A 22,398-nucleotide genomic window follows, 5' to 3' on the forward strand; every position below is an offset into this window, starting at 1 on the left:
TACCAGTCGATTGAAGGCGTTGGTGTGTTATAGTTTATTGCTCTGTTGTCGTTTGAGACGTCACGGGGTATCATGTAAATTGTGGCCTTTATTGACGGCAATTTATTCGTGTTCTCTATCTTTCGTCTCGTGCTTAATAAGGACTTTATTTCGGAGTTCATCGGTGTGAATTGAGTGTGGTAAGTGTTTTTCAATTATTATTTTATTGCTCATGTTTAATTAACTTTTTTCATTGAAGTTAGTACAGTTGGTTTTTATTATTGCTTTGTAAAGTCATTTTTCAATTTCTTTCCTAAGCCTAAGATATCTGCAAAAAATACTGAAATGCAAATTATTTAAATTGACGTCAATATTATAATTAAATTTACATTATTTCATAACCTTGATAGGGTCATATTTATTATTTATATTTATTGAATAATTTATAGGAATACTAACCAATTTTTGTTGGTTTCTACTGCACGATTATTCATACTGGTATCAAATTACTTAAAAGTATAAATTGTGTTTTCAATTTTAAATATTTTTACTTTCAAATTTTACTTCACATAATAATCAAACCAACTGTTACAACAACCAAAAAGGATTCACACTAACCAAAAACATAATGATATACTTAGTTAGACATAATTAATGAAAGTATCCGCATGATGCTTCCCATCTTTCTAATTATCCGTAACAACAATCTATTAAAATAATGACATTACTATAGTTACCGGCTTCCATTAATCAAAGCCCACAAGTTCATTTTGATGTCTCCCATCATATTTTTTGGGAGTCAAAAAAGGCATAATACCTGATATTTTAAAGGCATTTGCATAATTAGGTGAATTTTATTGCTTTATTGAATTAGGGCCGATGTCAGGCTCAAAATTGAAATCAGCAGGGGTCCTTGTGTTGTTAATTTTGTTTATAGCTTGTATTATGGTCAGTTTTGAATGTTATTCCCATATCTCAAGCTCTATAAAAGTTGTTAGATATTGTAAAGATGGACAACAATAGCGTATTTATGTTATTGATCTTGATTTTATTAGCCTGAGCGCCGGAATGTGAGGGTCATTTCATATTTTTTATAAGCTCGTGTAGTGTCATTTATTTTATGACTGTCGTGTTTGTGGGCAAATGTGTCGTGCTCATAATTTGTCCAATTTACATGTATGTTAATTATAAAACTATAAAATCTATTCGTAATTGCTATTAAAAACGTAATAAAAAATATTTCTATCGATATTTTTACCGACGGCAGCGACGGGTGGCGTAAAGTGTGATGTAAAATACCTAAGTACTGATGAGTTTTATAATTGATGGAAAAATATAAAAGTTTAAATTAACTGCGTTTAGCACTACTTTCATAAAACTACATATTTACTTACATAAAAATCGTCATTACTTTTTAAACTACATACCTAACTCATTCTAAGAAATAAAGAGGAAAAATAAAGTAAAATATTAATTGTATATTTTATGATATAGTAATTTTAATTACTTCTATGAAATAAAATGTTAATATCTCTTTTTCACCGCAACTCATAATTTATTATAATCATAAAACTAACAGAAATTACAAAATAATTGCTATGTACTAGTTCATGTTTAAAATAGTAATTACATTTCCTTTATATTCACATTTATAACTTCAGAAATGATTTGTGACTCGCACGCACACGTCAGATATCTTTATTACCCTTTCAACTGATCTCACGTCTACATTGCTGCAATGTTCACTAAATTGAGTTCTCACATCACAATAGCCTTTGGAAAGACTGATTTTAACCGATTTTTTACTAAAGGGTTGTCCGATCTCAATTCGATTAACATTACCAGTTGCGTAGAGCCGCGCGGCTACCCGGGTCGCGGAACAATTGCTCGGAGGATGACGGCGCGATGGAAGGTCAGAGATCTTCATACACCAGACGATATTAAACCTTCGTGATGACTTGCGGATGCCTCCGGAACGCGAGCAGCATTGTTGATTGTATTAGACTTAATTAGATCTTAATTAACATTCTGGTTTCTCATTACACGGTACTCGATGCTACTAGCCGCGCTCGTAATAGGAATGTCCATTTAAATCCATACCGCTTGTATCTTGATTATTTTTTTGTAATGTTCATAATATTAAAATTGAAGATTCTCCGTTGTTCGTTATGGGGTGATGAAATTGAATCGGATGTTATTGAGATTGTGATTACGATAAATAATATTAGCTTTGTGAATGTTATTAGACGCGCTGATGTTTTTTTTCCCAAGTTCTACGATGAAACAAATTATGTAGAAATGTACGGTATTCAAAGTGATAATCATTTGTCTGCCGACAATGGAGTAGCGAAGAATGTAATAGAAAAACTATGCAATGCGCTTAATGCAGTTGGAACAAAGGAATAATTAAATTGTTCAAATAAATCTACAAGTGGGGAAGTAAACGATAATGAATTTTATTGCTGTGTGTTTGAGTTGACGTTCCAAGTGATCTGGTCACTTGAGTAAAGGATGATACATCGGAGGAATTTGAACCTGGTGTAATAGCATTAGCGAGGTAACGTCAGGGTTATCAGGTACCGTCAGGCATCAGTCAGGGGACGCATGAGTCAGTGGCAGCTGTTATCTGAAGCTCAGCGATATAATCCGAGACGCCATTAACACTTAGCTGCAGACCTAATGGACAAAAACGGTTAATCCCTCAATTCTTAGAGCAAACGATAAACTGCAGAATGGAGATTCCGAAGTTTGGATAAATGTTTGTTAGTAGTGTTCATTACGTTGGTAGATGTCACTTGAGGAAATAAAGCTGTAGGTGTAGTATAACTAAATGTACGAGAGTGTTTCTTTCTACGAGTTTATGTTAGAAATATTCAAAGAGAACATTGTAAGACAATCGCTAGAGGTTTTGTTACTTTTATTTACCTCTACATTGATTTTAATTGTTTTAAGATAAAAACTAGAAAAATATATCCGCAATTTTGTTCAATACTCATTGAATTTATTATATAGGTACCATAACATAACAAAAGTTTGGCAAATAAATTATCGAAGTTTCTCATAATATTGAAAACGAGTAATAGGAATACTCATTTTATTTAATCTCCCATGAACTTCACGACTCAAACAAAACTTTAATTCAATATTGAAAAACGTTCCCAGTAGCTTAAATAGATAAGTTTACTTACAATAGCTAAAACAGTTGATTATCGCCCGTGTCGTTGAAAGGACACAAAAAATTAATCCTACAGGCGCCTCTTAGTTTCTATCGTACATAATCCTAATATATTATAATTCTTCCACTATCTACATAAAGGAAATATTATCTAATCTGAATGTATTAAAACCTCCATAATAATTTATCTTTGGATCAACGCAACTAATTGTTTTTCTTTGTCCTTTTTGTAGCCATTCTATTATTTTCTGCGAACATACTTTTTTTCTCTATTTATACAGGAAATAAATGGTAATTTTGTAATTGAATTAATAACAACGGATAATTGTAGTCTTGTGTCATATAATCGTGTATTTTATGGAGTTTATTAACGTATTTCCATAGTTAATCGCGTGAAACTAAGATCGGATCAATTATACAGCGAGAGGTAGCCAGAAATTGTTGTAAAAAGTACAGATATTTTTTATTTGGACGAAGTTGGTAAATACGGGAAATAATTTTCAGTTCTCAGAAGTGTCAGAATTGAATTAATTTTGGATCAAATATACAGTTAATTGTTTTCGTTTAGAAGATTTAAAATAAATCACCATAATCTTACTCATTTGCATTGCTCCTTTAGACGTTAGGGTCTCAAAACAAACCTTTATAATATTTAATATACACTGGCACCCACCATATCCGCTTTCAGGGAGTCCAATTGTTTTGCATTTATAATGGTAATTGATTATTCATATTTCTGAGCAATCCAACTTATGATTTAAGTCCAACGAACATTTAATGCTAAAATACAACAACGTCTAGCACAGTTAACATAAATCATTGATAGCAAATTTCACACCGCATTGTTAACTCTATAAGGCTGTGTATAAATCAAATTATTACAGTTTTTCTGTACCACCAACTACCAGGGATACAGGGAATTTAATTTATTCGTACGAACATGGTCTACAATTATAGTGGTACGTGAATCGATTAAGGTACAACCACATCGGGCTCAAAGCTTCAGAAACACATTACCTATGCCAAAAGCATGTTCATTTACGGCACTAAACTATGACATTACAAGTTTTTACATTCTTCATAACGACCAGTTACCAATAGTGTATTAAATTATTACGATCTTTGCCAATATTTATTGCGAGGGAATTAATTGAAACACTGTATCGAATACAAACGATATACGTCGACTCGATAATGAATTGTATGCTAAAACTCTCGTTAGGTTTTATTCGCACATTTTCAATTATAGCTTTAGTGTTTATTATGATCAATAAATACTCTATTTTGCAAATTATTGTAGGTAGGCATTATAATGATCTAATTCTCAATACGGTCCCAATATCAAACACAAGTAATTTTTTCCATGTCTGGCAATTTTTTAGTCATCCAATGGTAGTTCGCATAACCGAAAGTTTTCTTCGAAGTTGGCGGTAATATAAAAGTCAAGGTTTATTTAACATCCATGGGGCAAACGAACTCGATACCGCTAGAATCGAATAAAAAAAATCTAACAATGTATCGATTACTCGGTCAGCAGAGCCAATCAGTGGATATTATTCGTCAATATTAACCGCGGGATCGGCGAAGCGTGGAAATTTACATCTTGATTGCTTTATTTAATTTAACCAAAGTATTTTTTTTATTAACTCGGCAAAGAGGAAACGGTGGACCGTGTCGCTTAGTTAATTTTTTTCGTTTTCCTAAGACATTTTATTCACGAATTTCACTAAAGCTTTTCAAAATTTTTGTTTGATTTGTAAAGTGTAATTAGGTTTTTTTGACGTCGCATAATTTATATTCCTCCTATCGCCATTTTGCTATAGGTCTGTACGTTCATACATTAAAATAATTACCTTGCTGAAAATGAATTCCATTAAAACGACCATCTCTGGGTGTCATAGAAAAAATATATAGAGCGTTTACATGCTTTTGCTATGAGACAAAAAAAACTTAATTTACGATCTCGCATAGATGACAGCATGGTTAACCACATTTTTTGCTGAAATAACTTAGAAAAATAAATTAAAAATGTCTATGAGCTGAGAAAATTATACTTAGGTACTACAAACAAATTAACGCCATCTATAACAGGCTATTTCTCATACTTTTTCAAATTACCTTCTGCAATAGTTTTATACTTTGTTTTTCCGTAGAAAAAAAACATACATATCGACTAAATCCATAAAAATCCTAATCAAATCAGCCATTGATCATAAACAAAAGACAAAGTGACATTTGCACCAAAATACACTAAAAGTAGGTAAGTACCTACCAATCAGTACCTACATATTTTTACGAAATAATCCCCTAAAAAATCTGACAACACCGTATATTTTCGTCCTAAAACCTGAGCATTATAACTAACTGATGTTGGATTACCGGCGCGTGCGACAGATGCGCGCGCAGGTGCCGCTACGCTCCATAGACAACAGATAGAGCATAGAGCCAGCCGATAGCGGTCTAGCTAATCATTCGTGAACTATAACCAATTTTATTGAGGACTGACTTCGAATAGCAGAGATAATAGAAATAAAATCTGTGGTGGGAAGATTTATTTTAGAACGAGGTTTTTTATAAGACATTTCCACGTTTTATATAAGTTTTTATTTGGGAAGCCTAAGTTCAGGATTTAAAGGGAATAGGCTGATATGATGATGATACCGTTGGTTTATATTCTGTAAGAAAATTCTGTGACTATACTTCTACTTACAATGTACATAATCTATACAAATAAAAATGAATTGTTGTTCGTTAGTCTGATTAAAACTCGAGAACGGGTGAGCTGATTTTGGTTTTAAAATGTTTGTAGAGGTCCAGGGAAGGTTTGAACGATATGAAGTTCGCGGGATCAGCTAGTGTACAATATATACCTACATCCTTAACTACTTACTTTTTTGGTATCTTGGAAAATAATATGACAAGTATGAGTTGTAATAATGTTACTTTCTCATAATAATGTTTCAATTGTATCATCCATAACTTTATCGTTTTCTTCTCCACCCAGATATTTTGTACCTACAACCAAAACGCCATAATATGGAAAATCATTCTAATTAAATTATTTGTGGTTTATAGTCCAATGAGTAGGTATCTACATAGAATATCGATTTTAAAATATTTTTCCTTCCTAAATAACAAACAAATATTCCATTATGACGTAGCGTTAAAAACAAAAATACCAGAAATATTGCCTATGCTTAGGTAGTAACTTTATCCTTATAGTGTTATATTTGTTATTGATTAGGAATTACCATACTCGACAATTATGGTTTTTACACTATTCTTCGGGATTTTATGTCACAAGCTTCCGCCCGCGGTTTCTCCCGCGTCCTGACAAAACTACCTATCTACTCCACACACCTGGATAAATAGCAAAAGTAAATGGGGCTTCGTTGATAAATAGACTATCTAGAACTGAAATATTTTATCAGATAATTTCAGAAACTCTTCAGTATTATTTTCATCATCGAGGTAATTGAAAAGCTGCAATGTATGGTCCTATACTCAGATATTTTCTGGTTCTTCAACTGTAGTCAGTAAAACTTAGCAACGATATCCCAAATAGATTTAAACTTTACCGCAACTGATTCACCAAGAAATTAGAGCCATTCCAAGATCCAAATTATTAATACCACTTAAAATTTTACCGTGAACAATCCCGTCTCACTTTTACACCAGCTAAACTATGCGTAAGACAAAAGGCGACTACTTATCAAAAACAAAAGACAGTTTAGATTAGTTTTTTTGCACCAATAAACACACACGCGATATTCAACCCAATTACTGGGTGTTAAAGTTGAGTTTGTAGTCACAAAATATTGGAACGAAATTAACCGTTTAATTATTACTGAAATGCAATTAAACACTTGTTTAATTGGATCTCTCTAGTTGATTAACTGCGCTAATTGTTTCTCAGATATAACGAATCGCTGTCTTAGTCCGGTTAGAGAAATATGCGACTAATTAACAGCATTACGGTAATTCTTGCTTTTGTGTTTTTTTCTAGTTCTTGGTCGGCTTTGTTGACATTGTACAGGCTACAGTTCTCTGGTTAATTGCCTTTAAAGAGTTCTCTGTAGGTTTAATAAAACCTATTCCTAACCTATTCGGACAGACTCGGAACTCAATAATTCACCTTTGGCTCTTTCCCCCGGTTTCACAAGTGTCCCGTGGTAACTACCTACTGGGAAAATGTATGGTCTATGTCCCAGCAGTGAAATTTCCAATTTTCCAAATTGGTTCAGTAGTTTCGGAACCTTTTGGGGTAAAAACAAACAGTATTTTGTTTCGTCTTCATAATATTAGTTTAGATACACAGAACAGGAAATTACTTTTCAAGCACTCTACTTTTTACATTCCTATTAATAAAAGTTAAAATATGAACTTTTCTTCTATAGTTTATTGCTATCAATAAAAATGTTAAGTTAAAATATTCTAAGTTATAAACACTTTTTTCTAACTAAATGGTGATAATTTCTGTTATAAGTACATTGCGGTAATAACGTTATGGGCTCCCATGCGAAACGGTACTAAAAAGCATTTTATTTTACTATTAAGGTACGTTTTGGAAGCAAGCTGACGACTGCTACTGCCGACCGCCCCTTTTTTTGTGTGGCATCTCGCAGTTCAGCATAAATAGGAGGCCGTGTACTGCTTAACCGGACTTTTGCGCCGATCGCCCGTGCAGCGACGGCATAATATCGACGTGACGTACGTGTTACTGCCGCATCGATCAAAAACAATTTCATGTATAATAGTAGATACCTATACCACGTGCCATAAGTGCGGTCTGCAGTCGCAGTCGGCAGTTCGCTTCCAAAACGTACCTTTAGTCTCTTTCTAGTTGTTTTGAAATGCAGATAAATAGACCCTTGCTGTTTTGCATTCCATATTTGGAATATGCCAATGTGAATTAATTCGTTAGATATTAAAAAAGGGACTTAGTACTGATATTTATAATTGTTGATCGTTGTTATTTCTTTAAGTGGTGGAGGGAAAAAGTTAATTAGATCTTTCAAGATTACCTATATATTTGTTTGGTATTTACTTATGTACTTTGCTAGTTTCTGCCAGAGGTTGCAACCACATCCCAATTAAGATACTCCTATAGTCTTCCTTTTTATGTGGTCTTTCTAAGTACGAAACATTAATTTTCGGACCTGTAGGACCTTAGATTAGCACGTTCAAAAAAACTCTGCAGCTTTATTATACCTGTCGCTACATATACCAGGTAATTAAAATCTTTAAAGCATCCTTCATAACAACCACTTTAAGACCATTGAACCTCCAAAAATCATCAACGTTTTTCACAAAAATACTTCTCCTCTTATTAACGACATATTTTTATGGCTTCCCATTAACTTTCTCACTTGTCAATATAAACACGTCGTTTGTGGCTATCTTCATCGGTGCTTACATTTTATTCTTCATAAACAATGGTGTTTAAAGAAAGCGGATGTTTGGTATTGCAATTTAGATGGGCCACGATATATGGTTAATTGTGTATGACGTTTAAACATAAGGGCTGGCCCGACACAGGCCGTTGGTTTGTTATAAACTACATTACCTATGTTATTAATATTATAAATGCGAAAGTTTGTATGTATGGATGGATGTTTGTTACTTTTTTGTGGTGTGAAATCATCCAATGATCTCTCTCTCTCGAGGATGTAGCGAGAAGGAGTGTCAGACTCTTACTGACTAAAACCAACCATGTTTTTTAGGGTTCCGTAGCCAAAATGGCAAAAACGGAACCCTTATAGTTTCGTCATGTCCGTCTGTCCGTCTGTCCGTCTGTCCGTCTGTCACAGCCGATTTACTCGGAAACTATAAGTACTACAGTGATGAAATTTGATGGGAATATGTGTTGTATGAACCGCTACAAAAATATGACACTAAATAGTAAAAAAAAGAATTGGGGGTGGGGCCCCCCATACATGTAACTGAGGGATGAAATTTTTTTTTTCGATGTACATACCCGTGTGGGGTATCAATGGAAAGGTCTTTTAAAATGATATAAAGTTTTCTAAAAAACATTTTTCTTAAAGTGAACGGTTTTTGAGATATCAGCTCTCAAAGTCGTAAAAAGTATGTCCCCCCCCTCTATTTTTATAACTACGGGGTATAAAATTCTAAAAAAAATAGTGGTGATGCATGCTAATTAACTCTTTCAACGATTTTTGGTTTGATCAAAGTATCTCTTATAGTTTTTGAGATAGGTTGATTTAACTGTAATTTACGGAACCCTTCGTGCACGAGTCCGACTCGCACTTGGCCGGTTTTCTGAAGCCCTTTGTGTACAAGGGCCGCGGTAACTCTTTCGAACAATCTTGTGTTTCTCACTAAAATTGAAGAATAGATTTTGATGAAACTTTGCAGTGATATAGCCTATATATCAGAGTAACATATAGGCCGGGTACCCGGACAATAAAATAATAAAACGCGGGCGGAACCGCAGGGAATAGTTAAGTGTTTTAAAATAATGAAATTATATCTTGTTCAATATAAAATTGTAAAGTTCACGTAACATTGCCTTCTGGTTAAATTGCTGATTTTATCTGTGTATTAGTTTTGGTATTATGGTGTTCATGTTTGTTCATATGTGAAGTTTTTGCTAATAAACTATCTATAGTGTTGTGTATTTGTTTTGCGACACGTTGTAAATTATTTTTCTTGTCTAACTTGTTTAGGGCTATATGTGTCATCATATTTTATGTTGCTAATTGTAGTGGCAATAGTTGTTATTTTACTACCTATGGCTATGTTACTACTTGGGAAACTACTTTGATCTATTTCATGCTTAGTTTTTTTTCATTGTCTTCATCATAATTTTGTATTGACATTGGTTAAACCTACACTATAGAGCAGGTATGTTACGTAAAACGCATTCTCTTCTAAATATTAACTTGCTGAATCCATCAAAGTCCATAATTGTGACCACCATCTTGCCATATTATATTTTCAGCTAATGTAAGGCACATTATGGAATGCAATAAACAAAACGAATAACATACTCATTTCTTTGTTACAGAACTCAATTCGAACTACTCCATCATTTTCTACTTTCCCCACTTCATCATGGGTGTGTCTGAGCCCGGTTCCTCCACGACCCCTGACCTGCCTCCGATGGAGCACGAGCGCCCAGGGTCGGGCAGCGGCCTGGATGACGAAGACATTCCTCAAAGGAAGCAGAGAAGATATAGAACTACTTTCACCAGTTATCAGCTCGATGAGTTGGAGAAGGCTTTCGGGAGAACCCATTATCCTGATGTTTTTACTAGGTTAGTATGAAGATTTTATTAATTTTGTACATATGTATTATGCAAGCTAAATATTCAATATTGAAACAATGTATGTAATGTCCGCAGCGTACTTAGATTATAGTTAAACAATCATACATTTTACATACAATAATAATTTTACAGTTAAACAGTCATATTATTTTTTACAAATTATGTTAATTTAATCATACTTACTTATTATCAATGTTTGGTCCTACAATTGTATTGATAGATTATGCAAAAGGTGATTCGAAGTTAATTCCGTATTAAAATACCTCATTATTGCGAATAAAAACAGCGAAGTGGTCACAACTCCATTTTGAGAAAACAACTTTATTAAGACAACAATGTTAATAAAACATTTTTATTGTTACAGAGAAGATCTTGCTTTGAAAATCGGCCTCACCGAAGCTAGAATACAGGTAAGGATATTTATACAAATTCGATTTTTTTTCGACAATAAATTAGTAATTTTTGTTCTCTGACCGCATTTTGGGATCATCCATATATTCATCGAGGCGATATAATTAAGTCAATCAAAACGTCGGTTAAGGTAAAGTAATAAAATCAAAGTGCGTTTTGTCAGCGGTGCGACAAAAAGTCGCACGTTAGGCCCCCTGCAGACGCGCGACAGGACGCCGACTTCACAAGTCACGCTCACTCGAATAGTTTACACATTCCGAACTCTATTAATATGGCACATAAAATTTAGTTGTAAATACCGCTTTTGATAATAACACTAGTTAATTTACGCAGTTGGATTCAATTATGTTGATATTCAAGATATGGTATTTTCTATATGTTTTTTTAATGATTATGCTGTTTAAAAATCGAACTGACTTCCCACGAAGGAAGTTGAATAGGTCTTGGCTGTGTTACATACTTAATTTTATATAAAAAAAAAACTAATTAAAATAAAACAATTATGGAAGGAAGACCACATCCTAGACCTGAGACTGCAGGTCAATAGTGATTATTCATTAAAATCGCAGAATAATATACCGTCGTAGGAAAAAAACAATTAGACGCATTCGTAATTTATAGGAAGGTATTGTAATTTAAATTAATGATACGAGCAAATTAAACACTTTAATTGGACGCTGTAATCAATTTCAAATTTAAAACGTGACTGAAATTACTTTATTTTTTCTTCGATTTTCAACAAACATAATTATTTAAATCAACATTTCAATTCAATTAAGAGTAGGTACCTTGCAAACTACAAACTTTTAGTCGGCCGATATTTTGTTTTGACTCAGTGTGAAGATGAATGGAAGTACATACGTAACAACGATAGGAATTTGTCCGGTATCAGTCCGACTAAAAACTTTGATTGAAATCACAATTTTTTTAAATCATCGGACCGACTGTTTAGTCTACAGTGTGTGCGTGGGCTTAAATTCAACAAAAAAAAACTTACCTGTTGTTTTCTATTTTTATATTACCTCATTACCATCACACCCTAGTTTATGTAAGTCAATTCATAGATAAGACGTGAAAGTGTAGATTTTCACACGTTGCAGTAAAGTTATGACAGACAGACAAACAGTCCCACGCGTGTTGCCAATCAAGTAATCAGTTACATTACATTATTTTATATTTATGTGTATTTATGCCTCATGATTTTATTGCCCTCGACGTTTTATAACGAAGTCTGTACAAGTCTTAATACAGTCGACTGGTCATCTAAAATTTGTAAAAAGAAAAATCCAAAAACTTTTTTCTTTTTTTTTCTATTTTTTTTATTTATCAACAAAACGAAAATAAAACTCGTGTTTAAAACTATCCGAGTAGTAAATATTTAAAAGGTACTCTTACTTAGAAAAAGTTGGTTAGTCCGTTTACTATGACCATATAAAAGTAACATTAAAGAGGGACCATTTCCATTTAAGCACTGTTAATTTACATTAATTAAATTGAGTGCTTTATGTAGAGAAAAAAAACTGTTTTTTACGTTTCACTTTTTTTATAAAATGCTGTTATAGTCAACAGTATCATCCTATGCAGCCGTAATAGGAATTGCTTAAGACACGGCACAATTAATAAATTGTACAAAACAATAACACAATTACTCAGGAATTTGTTACAAACCAACGATTTATGATTTCTTTATGCACTTACTTATAAAGTTAATAACACTCATTGTGTGTTAATATTGTAATAAATATGATTTAGAAACACTCGAAGCATTCTTTTTTACTTATATAGAAATAATTAGCAAATAGTTGTAGTCTTAATAATGGCCATATCAAGCTGTATTGAACCTATTCACATACTTAATATGGCGTAATTTTAATATGTCAATTTAATACTTATTCGGCCCAACTCATTATGGAAACGCAAATAAATTCCTCAAAACGCATAATCGTTAAAATTTTACAATTTTCAAAAAGGTCACGTTGGGAATTTCGTTTTTTCATAACACACTCAAAGTGCACTATTAAAAGAGATTAAAGCGATTAATATCTGTCATTACGTTGTCGATGTATGGTCACCGTGGTGTATCAACCTTCCTTATATGACATGTGGGGAAACGCGACTCCGCCCGTACACATATCGGTGGAACGACACCTTAATGATCACTTAATCACGGCATACGAGACCGTCGGATGTTTTCATTAATGTCCAAGTCGCTGCAAAATTGGAAATACGACTTTGTTGGAAATTGCCAATTACTTAGAAAACGTTGATAAGATTTTTTTACGTTTGTAGCTTATTGGAAAAGATCTATTTTTTGTTGGTACTACGTTGAAATGTGAGGAGCATGATATTCTGTTGATAGATTAATTTGTATGTAGCGGTCGTGATCTTTTCTATTAAAGTGTGTACCCATAAGGAGTCAATACGCATTTTGCAATGTAAATGCGACGTGTAAGCGACACATTATAATAAAATAGTGCAATTAGTAATTTATTCTTATGTCGAGGAATTTGCATAGACATGTTATATTACATTCACAAATAACATAGGTAATGTTTTGTCCGTAAATTATTTAATACTTATATATCAAAAGCAGCTTTGACACACAAGGTTAATAATTATTTATGAAACATAATAATTATTATTGTAAATTGTGATTTAAATATTGAGTTATGTTATTTTATGTAATTATAATCCGCTACCAAAATTAATAAATCACACACGTACCTACATTTAAATCTACATATAATCCTGACGGACAGAAGTTTAAAAACACGTATGATTAATATGATGTCATATTTTGTATACTTTAATAACTTAATTGATATAGTAATTAAAGAGAAACACAATTTGATTAATCATTTCAACGAACAATTTAATAACGGTTACAAAAAATAACTGTTCAGTCCCATCGAGAGGCAGAAAGCAGATCTTTGAACAATTTCTTTAATAGGCACTATATAAAGTTAATTGTGGCGCCGATATAATTAAAATATAAATAGTTTACACTAAAATAATTATCAATAGATAATAAATAAATAAATAATAATAATAGTCATGTCCACGTAACATAGCTAACCGCGTATTAATTAAGTTTGCCTTCAATAGCGAGCTCCGGCTAATGACTAGGAGTTCCATTTATGTCCAGTTTAGGCCTTTGCAAGCAACACGCACACTGACTTCTAATCAACTTTGATTTATGTTCGATTTCTTGCGTTTTTTATAAAATAGCCACTCATAATACTGTCCGTAGGTCGTAAACTTTCTACTTGATTGTTTAATTATGTTCAAAAACTTATTAAAAAAGCTAGAAAGCAAGCTTATAAATCTACGAGGAAATTGATTAGCCGTACATAATGAGTGTTGCCATCGCATAATACGATAATTTTCGAAATTGAGGAAAAAGTATTTAATGTTGCTAGGTGGATGTTAATTTGTCCATTTTTAAAGTTCAACCGTGGCTTTAGCATAATGATAATTACATTTAACACAGTCGGTATTGTGTGAAGCCATTATATTAATTAATTTTGTTGCTGTAAGTAAATTGATTATACAGGGATTGTTATTTTTGTACGATAATGTTAGTGCGTAGTTATGTTTTTCCTTTTTAGCGTTTCATTTCACCTTTTAACTAACGTAGTATAATTTTATTAATGACTTTCCTTATTCGGTCTTTGCCAACATTCCTTTCTCTAGAAAAACTAGTTGTAGCCACCTTCTAAACCCTACATTTCTTTGTCACCAGGTCTGGTTTCAAAACCGTCGCGCGAAATGGCGCAAACAAGAGAAGGTTGGGCCCCACGTGCACCCATACAGCGGGTACCTGGGAGGGGCCCAGCCGCTGCCCACGTCAGCCACATTGCCGGGTCCTCCTCACCCGCTGTCACAACTTGGCTTTGGGCTGAGGAAACCTTTCGATGCTGCACTTGCGTCTTTTAGGTGAGTAAGAAGAAGATACATCTTCAAAAAGAACCATTTTAGCAGCCATTTTTCCGCCCACAAAAATACTATCTCTCGGCCAAGAAAGTATGCGGCAACAGCTAATTTGATTATTTCTTTACAGGTACGCAAGCACACCTCTATTCGGAGCACAATACCTCTCTCCGCTATCGCGTCCGCCTCTCTTCGGGGCCCCACTCTATGCCACATCACCCGCTCACTTCCACTCCCTCTTCGCGAACTTAACAGTTCCCGAACCGCCCCGACTTTCACCCGAGCAGTCCCGACCGGCGCCCGATCTATCGCAACACTCGCCCGATCTCTCCCGACCGTCGTCCGGACATTCCCGATTGTCGCCCGAAGTTGCCCGATCTCCGGCGCCATCCATGTCTCCCCCGATATCGCCGGGCAGTGAAAGCCTGCATATGCAACCAGTAATGGACGATGTTCGCACGTCTAGCATCGCTGCGTTGAGACTAGCAGCGCGGGAGCATGAACTCAGACTAGAACTGTTAAGACAACGAGCTGATTTAATGTGTTAATTAGGAAATTTATATTTTTTATGAGTTTTAGAATAGTGTAAATATTTTTTTTGAGATTTGAGACATAGATTTGGTATCCAGACGTGTATTTTTTGATATTGTAAATAAGTTTATGTAAGCATGTTAATTTAGTTTTTAGTTTTCCTATCGTAAATCCGTCCTTACCTTGTAATTATTATTATATTGATAAATAAATACAGTTATTTTTAATCGCTTTGTTTTTTTTACTTATGACCATATACCATTTCATCATCACATAATTAATTGATAACTAAAAATAGTAAACAGAGAGGACAAACATGACGTGGACTATAATAATTACAGTAATTCGAAAATTCTAGAACCTTTAACAAAAATGAACATAGTGAATCATGGTAACAATTATGTCAGCAGATACTGCATTTACTAAATTGCTTTCAAATGTATAAGAAACACAAGATACTAGACACACATACATACAAATAAATCTATTAACATTGGCCGTACCTTAGAAAAGGATGACTCAATCCCTCAAGACTGGGGTCATTAATCGCATGTTTCTATCCATGGATAACCATACTACGGTCTAAAGATCGCCATGACAGCCTAATGTAATTAATATCAATGGTTTCATCCGCAAAATATGGCTTTGGCCAATTTGTAAGGCTCTGAGATTTAGGTGAGGATAAGGTCAGATAGATAGCGAGAAGCGATTTGTAAAAAATTAAAATCTTACGCAAAGATGACTGTGTTTGGCAAATTCTGCAATCAGGAGTGGCAAGGATATCTATAGGGCTATAATCAAGGCTTGCAGAACAGCTGTAGTTTTAACTCAGTGGTCATGAACGACAGAAATCTATGCCCATACCTAGCTATAACGTAGGCAGTAATTATAGTCGGTAACATAGGAAACTTGTTTCAGTCTTCGTTATTTAAATTCTGAGGAAAGACATGATACTTTTAAATTTGGCCATCTTGTGGATACCTACCTAAAAAAATTATAAACAATCAAACATGTATCTATAATATGGAAGGCAGCCGGTTTCCTTGAAAAGAAAACCCAAGCCGGGTTCCCTGAAGCAGAACCGTTAGGAAACTTGACCCCGAATATATTATGGGAAATTGAGGCGAAATATAAGCAAAAATGATTGCACCTGGTTTGGGTACTTCGTTACTATTTTGAAAACACCGAGCGACAAATCCGCTACCCGCTAAAATTCGCACCACAGCTCCCTCACAATCCAACACAGCAATGATTCACCGTCAATCAAACACAATCATCACCAATTTGGCATTAGTCACCCAAGGCCGGGTGAAGGGACGACTCTACGTGAGCAGCCAATTATGCCTGACCTCCTCTCTTCATAGGGTGACTGCGGTTTTGAGCCTAGATTGTGACTTCGTAAGTATGGCTCATTTTGTATGTTTCGGTAATTAGTGGGGATTTTTGAATTTTGAATGGGGTTGGTGATGATTCTAACTGTTTTAAAGAACTGTGGTCATAATTGTTGTTTGCTTGGATGGTCTAAATGTTAGTTGAGATTTCGTATGTAGGTTGGTAGTAGGTATAGCCGCATCCTGTCATAGAAATTATACATGTACTGAATCAACTGAATGTAACTCATTATTTTTGGGAGGTCGGTCAAAAGAGCTCGAACTTAGATATCAAGGATGTACAATTTGCGATGCCATCAGTTTTTTTTTCCAAATCAGGACACGGTTTAGATATGTGAATGTGGAGAAGAGTTTTCAAACTGAAACTTTTAGATGTTGGTTTAGTTCAGTCATTCTTTCTCTCATGGAGTAATTATTTTATTGATGATATTAAATTAAGAGGGCACTATGGGGGCATTTCCACGTGGATAAAAACTTACATAACACTTAACATACAGACAAAATAACAAATTATTACAAGTGTTACTTATCGCAATTGTCATGCATTTACTTTTAACAACGGTACTTATTTTGGTTTGCTTGACCTTTCTTATACCAATTAATTAATCTTACTATTTCTATAAATATATTCACAAAAACAATGCTTGTTTGTTATAAAATACGAAAACAATTAAGGCACATTAAAATAGTAAATCTACTGAAAGACTTTCGAAAGGAAATCGTATTTCATAATCAACCTTTTCTAATTACAAGCTCATTATTTTTCAACTATATTTTTATAGTCACTTACGGCCGAACCCAATATCCTATCCCTTGTGTTGATGTGCTTACTAGAGATATAATTTTGACATTACCTACCAGCCTTACTACAAAAACTTAAACACTTGTCAAAAAAAAGTGTGGCTGCAAAACGGACCTTATTTCAACGTTATAATCTGTCATTTTTTTAGACATGTCTTTAACAGACGTTTAAAAGATTGTGTACGACGGTAGGTACTTATTTCGGGCTAATGTCAAAATTCTATCTCTAGTAACCAAAAAAAAGATAGACAGAATATTGGGAGCGCCTCTTAAACGTAACAGCTTGTTCGATATCGATAGTCGATTACACAGTCGTAAAGCACTATTTTCTTTACGACAATCAAGAATACATAAAAGGGGTCCTTTTCAAAATTATATTTAATAAACATCAAAATTTTATTAGTATTTATTTGACAAACAATTACACGCATCCTTTGTGATGATAATGGCGCTTATCATAAGATTTTATGAGCTTCGCCGACCGGCAGACTGCGGGTAGTGATGGGGATTTTATCGATATTGGTTTGTTATGCATATTGTTAGATCATTTTGGGAAAATCACTTTAACAATGGTATTGCTGCTAAAATCATTGTATGAATAGATTTTTGTTTATGCGCAGAAGTATAATTAGAAGGCAGAAAAGTTAAAAAGTATAGAATAGACTTTAATGCGATTTATAAAATTACTAAAATTCTTTAAAGATAAAACCGTGTACGTTAATTAGAAAACATTCACGTCACGGATCACCAAAAACCAATCAAAAGATCATTCGACTAGGTATACTAACAAACTCAAATTGCTCTAAAGGTCACACATAGTTACCAATACCAATTCCCAAAATTAAATTTAAACTCCTATTATTATATTGAATTTTCTTATATCGACAGATTAAATAAGTGGCGTGGCAAATCGATTTCCACGACTATTCGAGTATACAAATGTTTATCGATACAATTATCGATAACGCCGCGCCATTGCGATCGATTTTTTAGTGCTGGATCCATGATGGTGCAAGCGCCTGCGCCTGGCTAACTTTTGTTCACCGATCTTTAGGTACCGGAGTTTATAGCTTGTCGTAAATTATACGAAGGAATAAAGACGTTTTGTGAACGTAAAACGATGCTGGGACGTTTCCATTTAAATTATTTTAAATACACTCACGGTTTAATGCGGCAGTATTTATAATAAGCTTTGTGTTGAATCAATTTCGCTTCAATATTTAGCATCGTTGTGTCACGCTCTAACTTATGTGTTTGTTTACGTCTCCTGTCGCAACTCGTGCATAGGCATCGATATATTTCCAGTTTGCTAATTTACAACACTGCTTTCAATATTTTATTACATGATTAAAAAAAGAATTATGATTTTAAGAGACATTAGCTCAATCAAATGTTGGGTTTTAAATAAATTAATCAAATCTAATTTCTGCCTTTTGATCATTAAAATATAATTATTTAGATTGGTTATGGTGATGGCCTGCGTCATGAATTTCGCTTCAGAAAAGAGGATTTATATTTATTATAGGTTTGTCCATCTGCTTAACTGCTAATTAAATGAGCTTAATTTGTAATAGAGTGAATGTTTAATTAATTTTACGATCGTCATGGCGATTTTGTGTCAAAAATTAGTTGGTCATAAGTAATCGTTTTAGTTTCAGAATTCTGGTTTCAAATAATTAAGAAGAAAATCAGGTAGAAGTTGCTCACCTCTGTGCTCAGATTTCTCGAATAGAAAAATACATATCCAATCGTAGGGCTATGCATGTTTTTTAAATCACCGTCAACCTTCTCTTTTCAAATATTTGAATTTGTAGAAGTATTTATTCTCACTCGTAGCTATTTCTTCCCGTTTCGTTCGCGTCCCGAGGTAGCATCTCATGTACGAATAGAAACCGTTGTCCTCCTTTGCCACGAAAAGTGGTTCAGCCATAATTTACTTATACTTTGGGTAAATAATTGTATGTATCTACTTTGTATTATTTTCATCATTTCAATTAAATCTGGTGTCTTCAATTTTTATATGTATTTTTTTATACTAGTTTTATTAATTTGAGTCAATTATCTTAGTTTGTTATATTGATACGCAAGTGGCGAAGTTAATAGTATCTTTTCCCACCAATTAACGAAATAAAACAATTACAAACCGGCGCACTATGACTATTGCGCCAAAACACGTAATCAATTAAGTCATAATACATTTTATAAATACTAATAATGACTTAAGCCATGGAGAACGAAATGATATGATAGCGGAGATGCCATCACGCAAAATCATGCATAGTTCGGGGGACGAAGCATGTTACTAGTTTCGCCCTGTAAATCCTTCTATGGAATCCGCCCATTATTTTCAAAATAAAATTACCAATCAAACAAGACTAATCTTTCACAGATTGGTTTGATTTGACAAGAAACACGAACGTATCGTTAGTTTTAGTAACTGATCACGCCAACCTTACGTTACTTGACCTACATGAAGGCGCCTGACCTACCTTCCTGATGGCATCTCCGCTATCATTCCTTCCTCCGTGTTCAAAACTGATAGTTTCAATACATAAGAACACTGGCGAGGCCCAATTAGTAATAATATTATTTACAACATACCCTAACATAAATTTTTATAGCACTATACATTGATTAGTATAACGAGCTAGATACTGTTTGATGATCGAATTAACATTTTATAGAAATTAATCGATTTTCTATTTATATCGATATGCCATAAACGTCTAGTTATCGCTAATAGTAACATATGGTACGGGGCCAACTGTTATTGTTTCCTGTTTGGGGTTTAATCAGTTTTCTAGAGAAATTTTGGACTTCTTTCATGATGTGCCCGAGTTTTCTGGTTTTAAAACATCGTCTTAGAGAAAGGCAGTTATATCACCAGTTAGTTATACAAAATGGCAAACTTAGGACTGGAAAACAAAAATAAGTATTGGGAATCCTTTTTTGATAAGACGTTATTAATTTAGTATTATTCGTTTATAAACAAAAACAGAGAAACATCGACTTAAAAATCATTTACATCGCTACCTGCAGGCTGATCGTGGCCAAAAGGCTGGCTGTTGAATGAGCATCATGAGGCACTAGAGATTATAGTATAATAATAGGCACCATTTACCTTCACGACAAATTAGCCAGCCGTACCACAGCTGTTTCTAGCACCTAACATTTATCTGAACCATCAATTTCTTCACATAAACCATCTACTAATAACACATTAGATAATTTCCCAACATAATTGATACAACATTGTATAAATGTACTCTTTGCGTGCCCACACACTGGAAACTAAACAGTCGGCCGACAGTTGACCTCATGGTGGTCAAAAACAGTTGAAAGAAAATCATTATTCCAATCAAAGTTTTCAGTCAATCTAATACCGGCTTAATATGTGATCTTTGCAATGTGCGTACTGGGGCCCGATTCTCCTAAGTTAATAATGTCAAAATTGAATAGAAATTGAATCGCAATAGCAGTTTTAACCATATCAAGCATTCTGCTAGTAATAAAAGACCAATCGTATTCCAACGACATTCGATTGGTTTGCGATTGGTCTGCTTTTGGTTCACTTTTGGTCTATACGGTAGTTTGCTTTACAATCATATAGAATAGAATAAGAATAGTATAGTCGTTGGATGTTAGTCGAATGTGAATCGTATGTCGCTTAAGTAAGATTAGGAGAATCGGGGCCCAGCTATTCATTTTCACACTGATTGATGAGTCGAAATTCGCTGTCGGCCGACTAAAAGTTTTCAGCCTGCCAGTACTCTTTCTAGCAATAATTACTTGCAGTGTGCAAGTTTAGTAATTAATCGTTCGGATTCAAGCCTTAGAGGAATACTTGCTTATACTTGAAAGACGCCGCCATCTTACTTAATCACACATACAACAGTTATTTTGTAAACACATGTTAGCTTTCTAAGTTAGCAATAACTTGACAGTTAGTTTTCAGGTACTTAGTATTTTGTAAAGTTGAGAAAATAAGCATTAAGTGTAATTAAATGTGACGAATGATTCTCATGTGTGATATTCAAACTTTTATGCTTACTTTCTGATATACTGTGGTTTACAAGAGAACTTCTGCCCGTACCCGGATAAAATACATATATAGCCTATGCTAGTTGGGGATTATGTAGCTAGCTTCCTGTCAGGGAAATAATTTTTCAAATCGTTTCAATAATTTTGGAGGCTTTAGGTTGCAAATAAACAAAATAAATATATCTTATTGTATTAGTATAGAAGTATAGACTACCAGAATTAGGAAACGTGAGTAGGTACATGTTAACATTATTAAAAAATATCGTAGTAGGAACTCTGTATAACCAATTCAACACTTAAATTCAATTATTCAGCAACAAAAAAAGTCAAAGGTGTCGACTTCTTTTTTTTGTAAAATCATTATTTATTAGGAAAGCCTAATTATAATATTTACAATTGCCTACTTTTAATTTATAATCGAATGTTTTTTTTTCATTGTAAGTTTCCTGATTGCGATATTCTAATGAGTGTTAAAATGTAGCTAAAATTAAAATAACTGAATAGCAAGGTATTGTGAATAACACGTTTCAGATATCCACATTGCCGAAGTGTGAAAATATTTAACGACTTATAATAGCTTTAACCGGTCGTTAAAGTGTATTTCACACATTGGCCGGGTAATCACAGACTTTGCTAGTTATTGTAGAATTAATTAGGCAATAGCACGGAGTAAGAAAAAACGAGCTGAGATCCCATAATCAGGTAGGTCAGGGATATTCTTTTAGGTCAAATATGTACGGTGGACATGACCAAAATGATCAGTTAAGAGTGAACTAAAAGTGAGATCTGTCAACGATCTTTGCTTTACAAAAAAATATCGGGTCCAAAGAAGGCGTAGGTATAAGGG

The 22,398-nt window shown here is 33.9% G+C and overlaps 1 protein-coding gene across 1 annotated transcript; it reads left to right on the forward strand.

Annotated features, from left to right (window-relative positions):
• Positions 1-15,525, forward strand: LOC126056707 (homeobox protein aristaless). The gene is made up of 5 exons (XM_049850458.2): positions 1-179; positions 10,185-10,434; positions 10,811-10,856; positions 14,600-14,793; positions 14,918-15,525. Exons 2-5 carry the CDS (start codon positions 10,232-10,234, stop codon positions 15,333-15,335), a joined length of 861 nt encoding a protein of 286 aa, XP_049706415.2. The 5' UTR covers positions 1-179; positions 10,185-10,231; the 3' UTR covers positions 15,336-15,525.
• Positions 15,526-22,398: the final 6,873 nt, after the last annotated feature.

This window comes from Helicoverpa armigera, chromosome 6 (assembly GCF_030705265.1).
Source record: "Helicoverpa armigera isolate CAAS_96S chromosome 6, ASM3070526v1, whole genome shotgun sequence".
Lineage (NCBI taxonomy): Eukaryota > Metazoa > Arthropoda > Insecta > Lepidoptera > Noctuidae > Helicoverpa > Helicoverpa armigera.

Coding starts and splice junctions, on each gene's coding strand:
- LOC126056707 (XM_049850458.2), top strand. CDS start 10,232: ATGGGTGTGTCTGAGCCCGGTTCCTCCACGACCCCTGACCTGCCTCCG. Junction 10,857..14,599: donor TCACCGAAGCTAGAATACAG/GTAAGGATATTT, acceptor CTTTGTCACCAG/GTCTGGTTTCAAAACCGTCG. Junction 14,794..14,917: donor GCTGCACTTGCGTCTTTTAG/GTGAGTAAGAAG, acceptor ATTTCTTTACAG/GTACGCAAGCACACCTCTAT.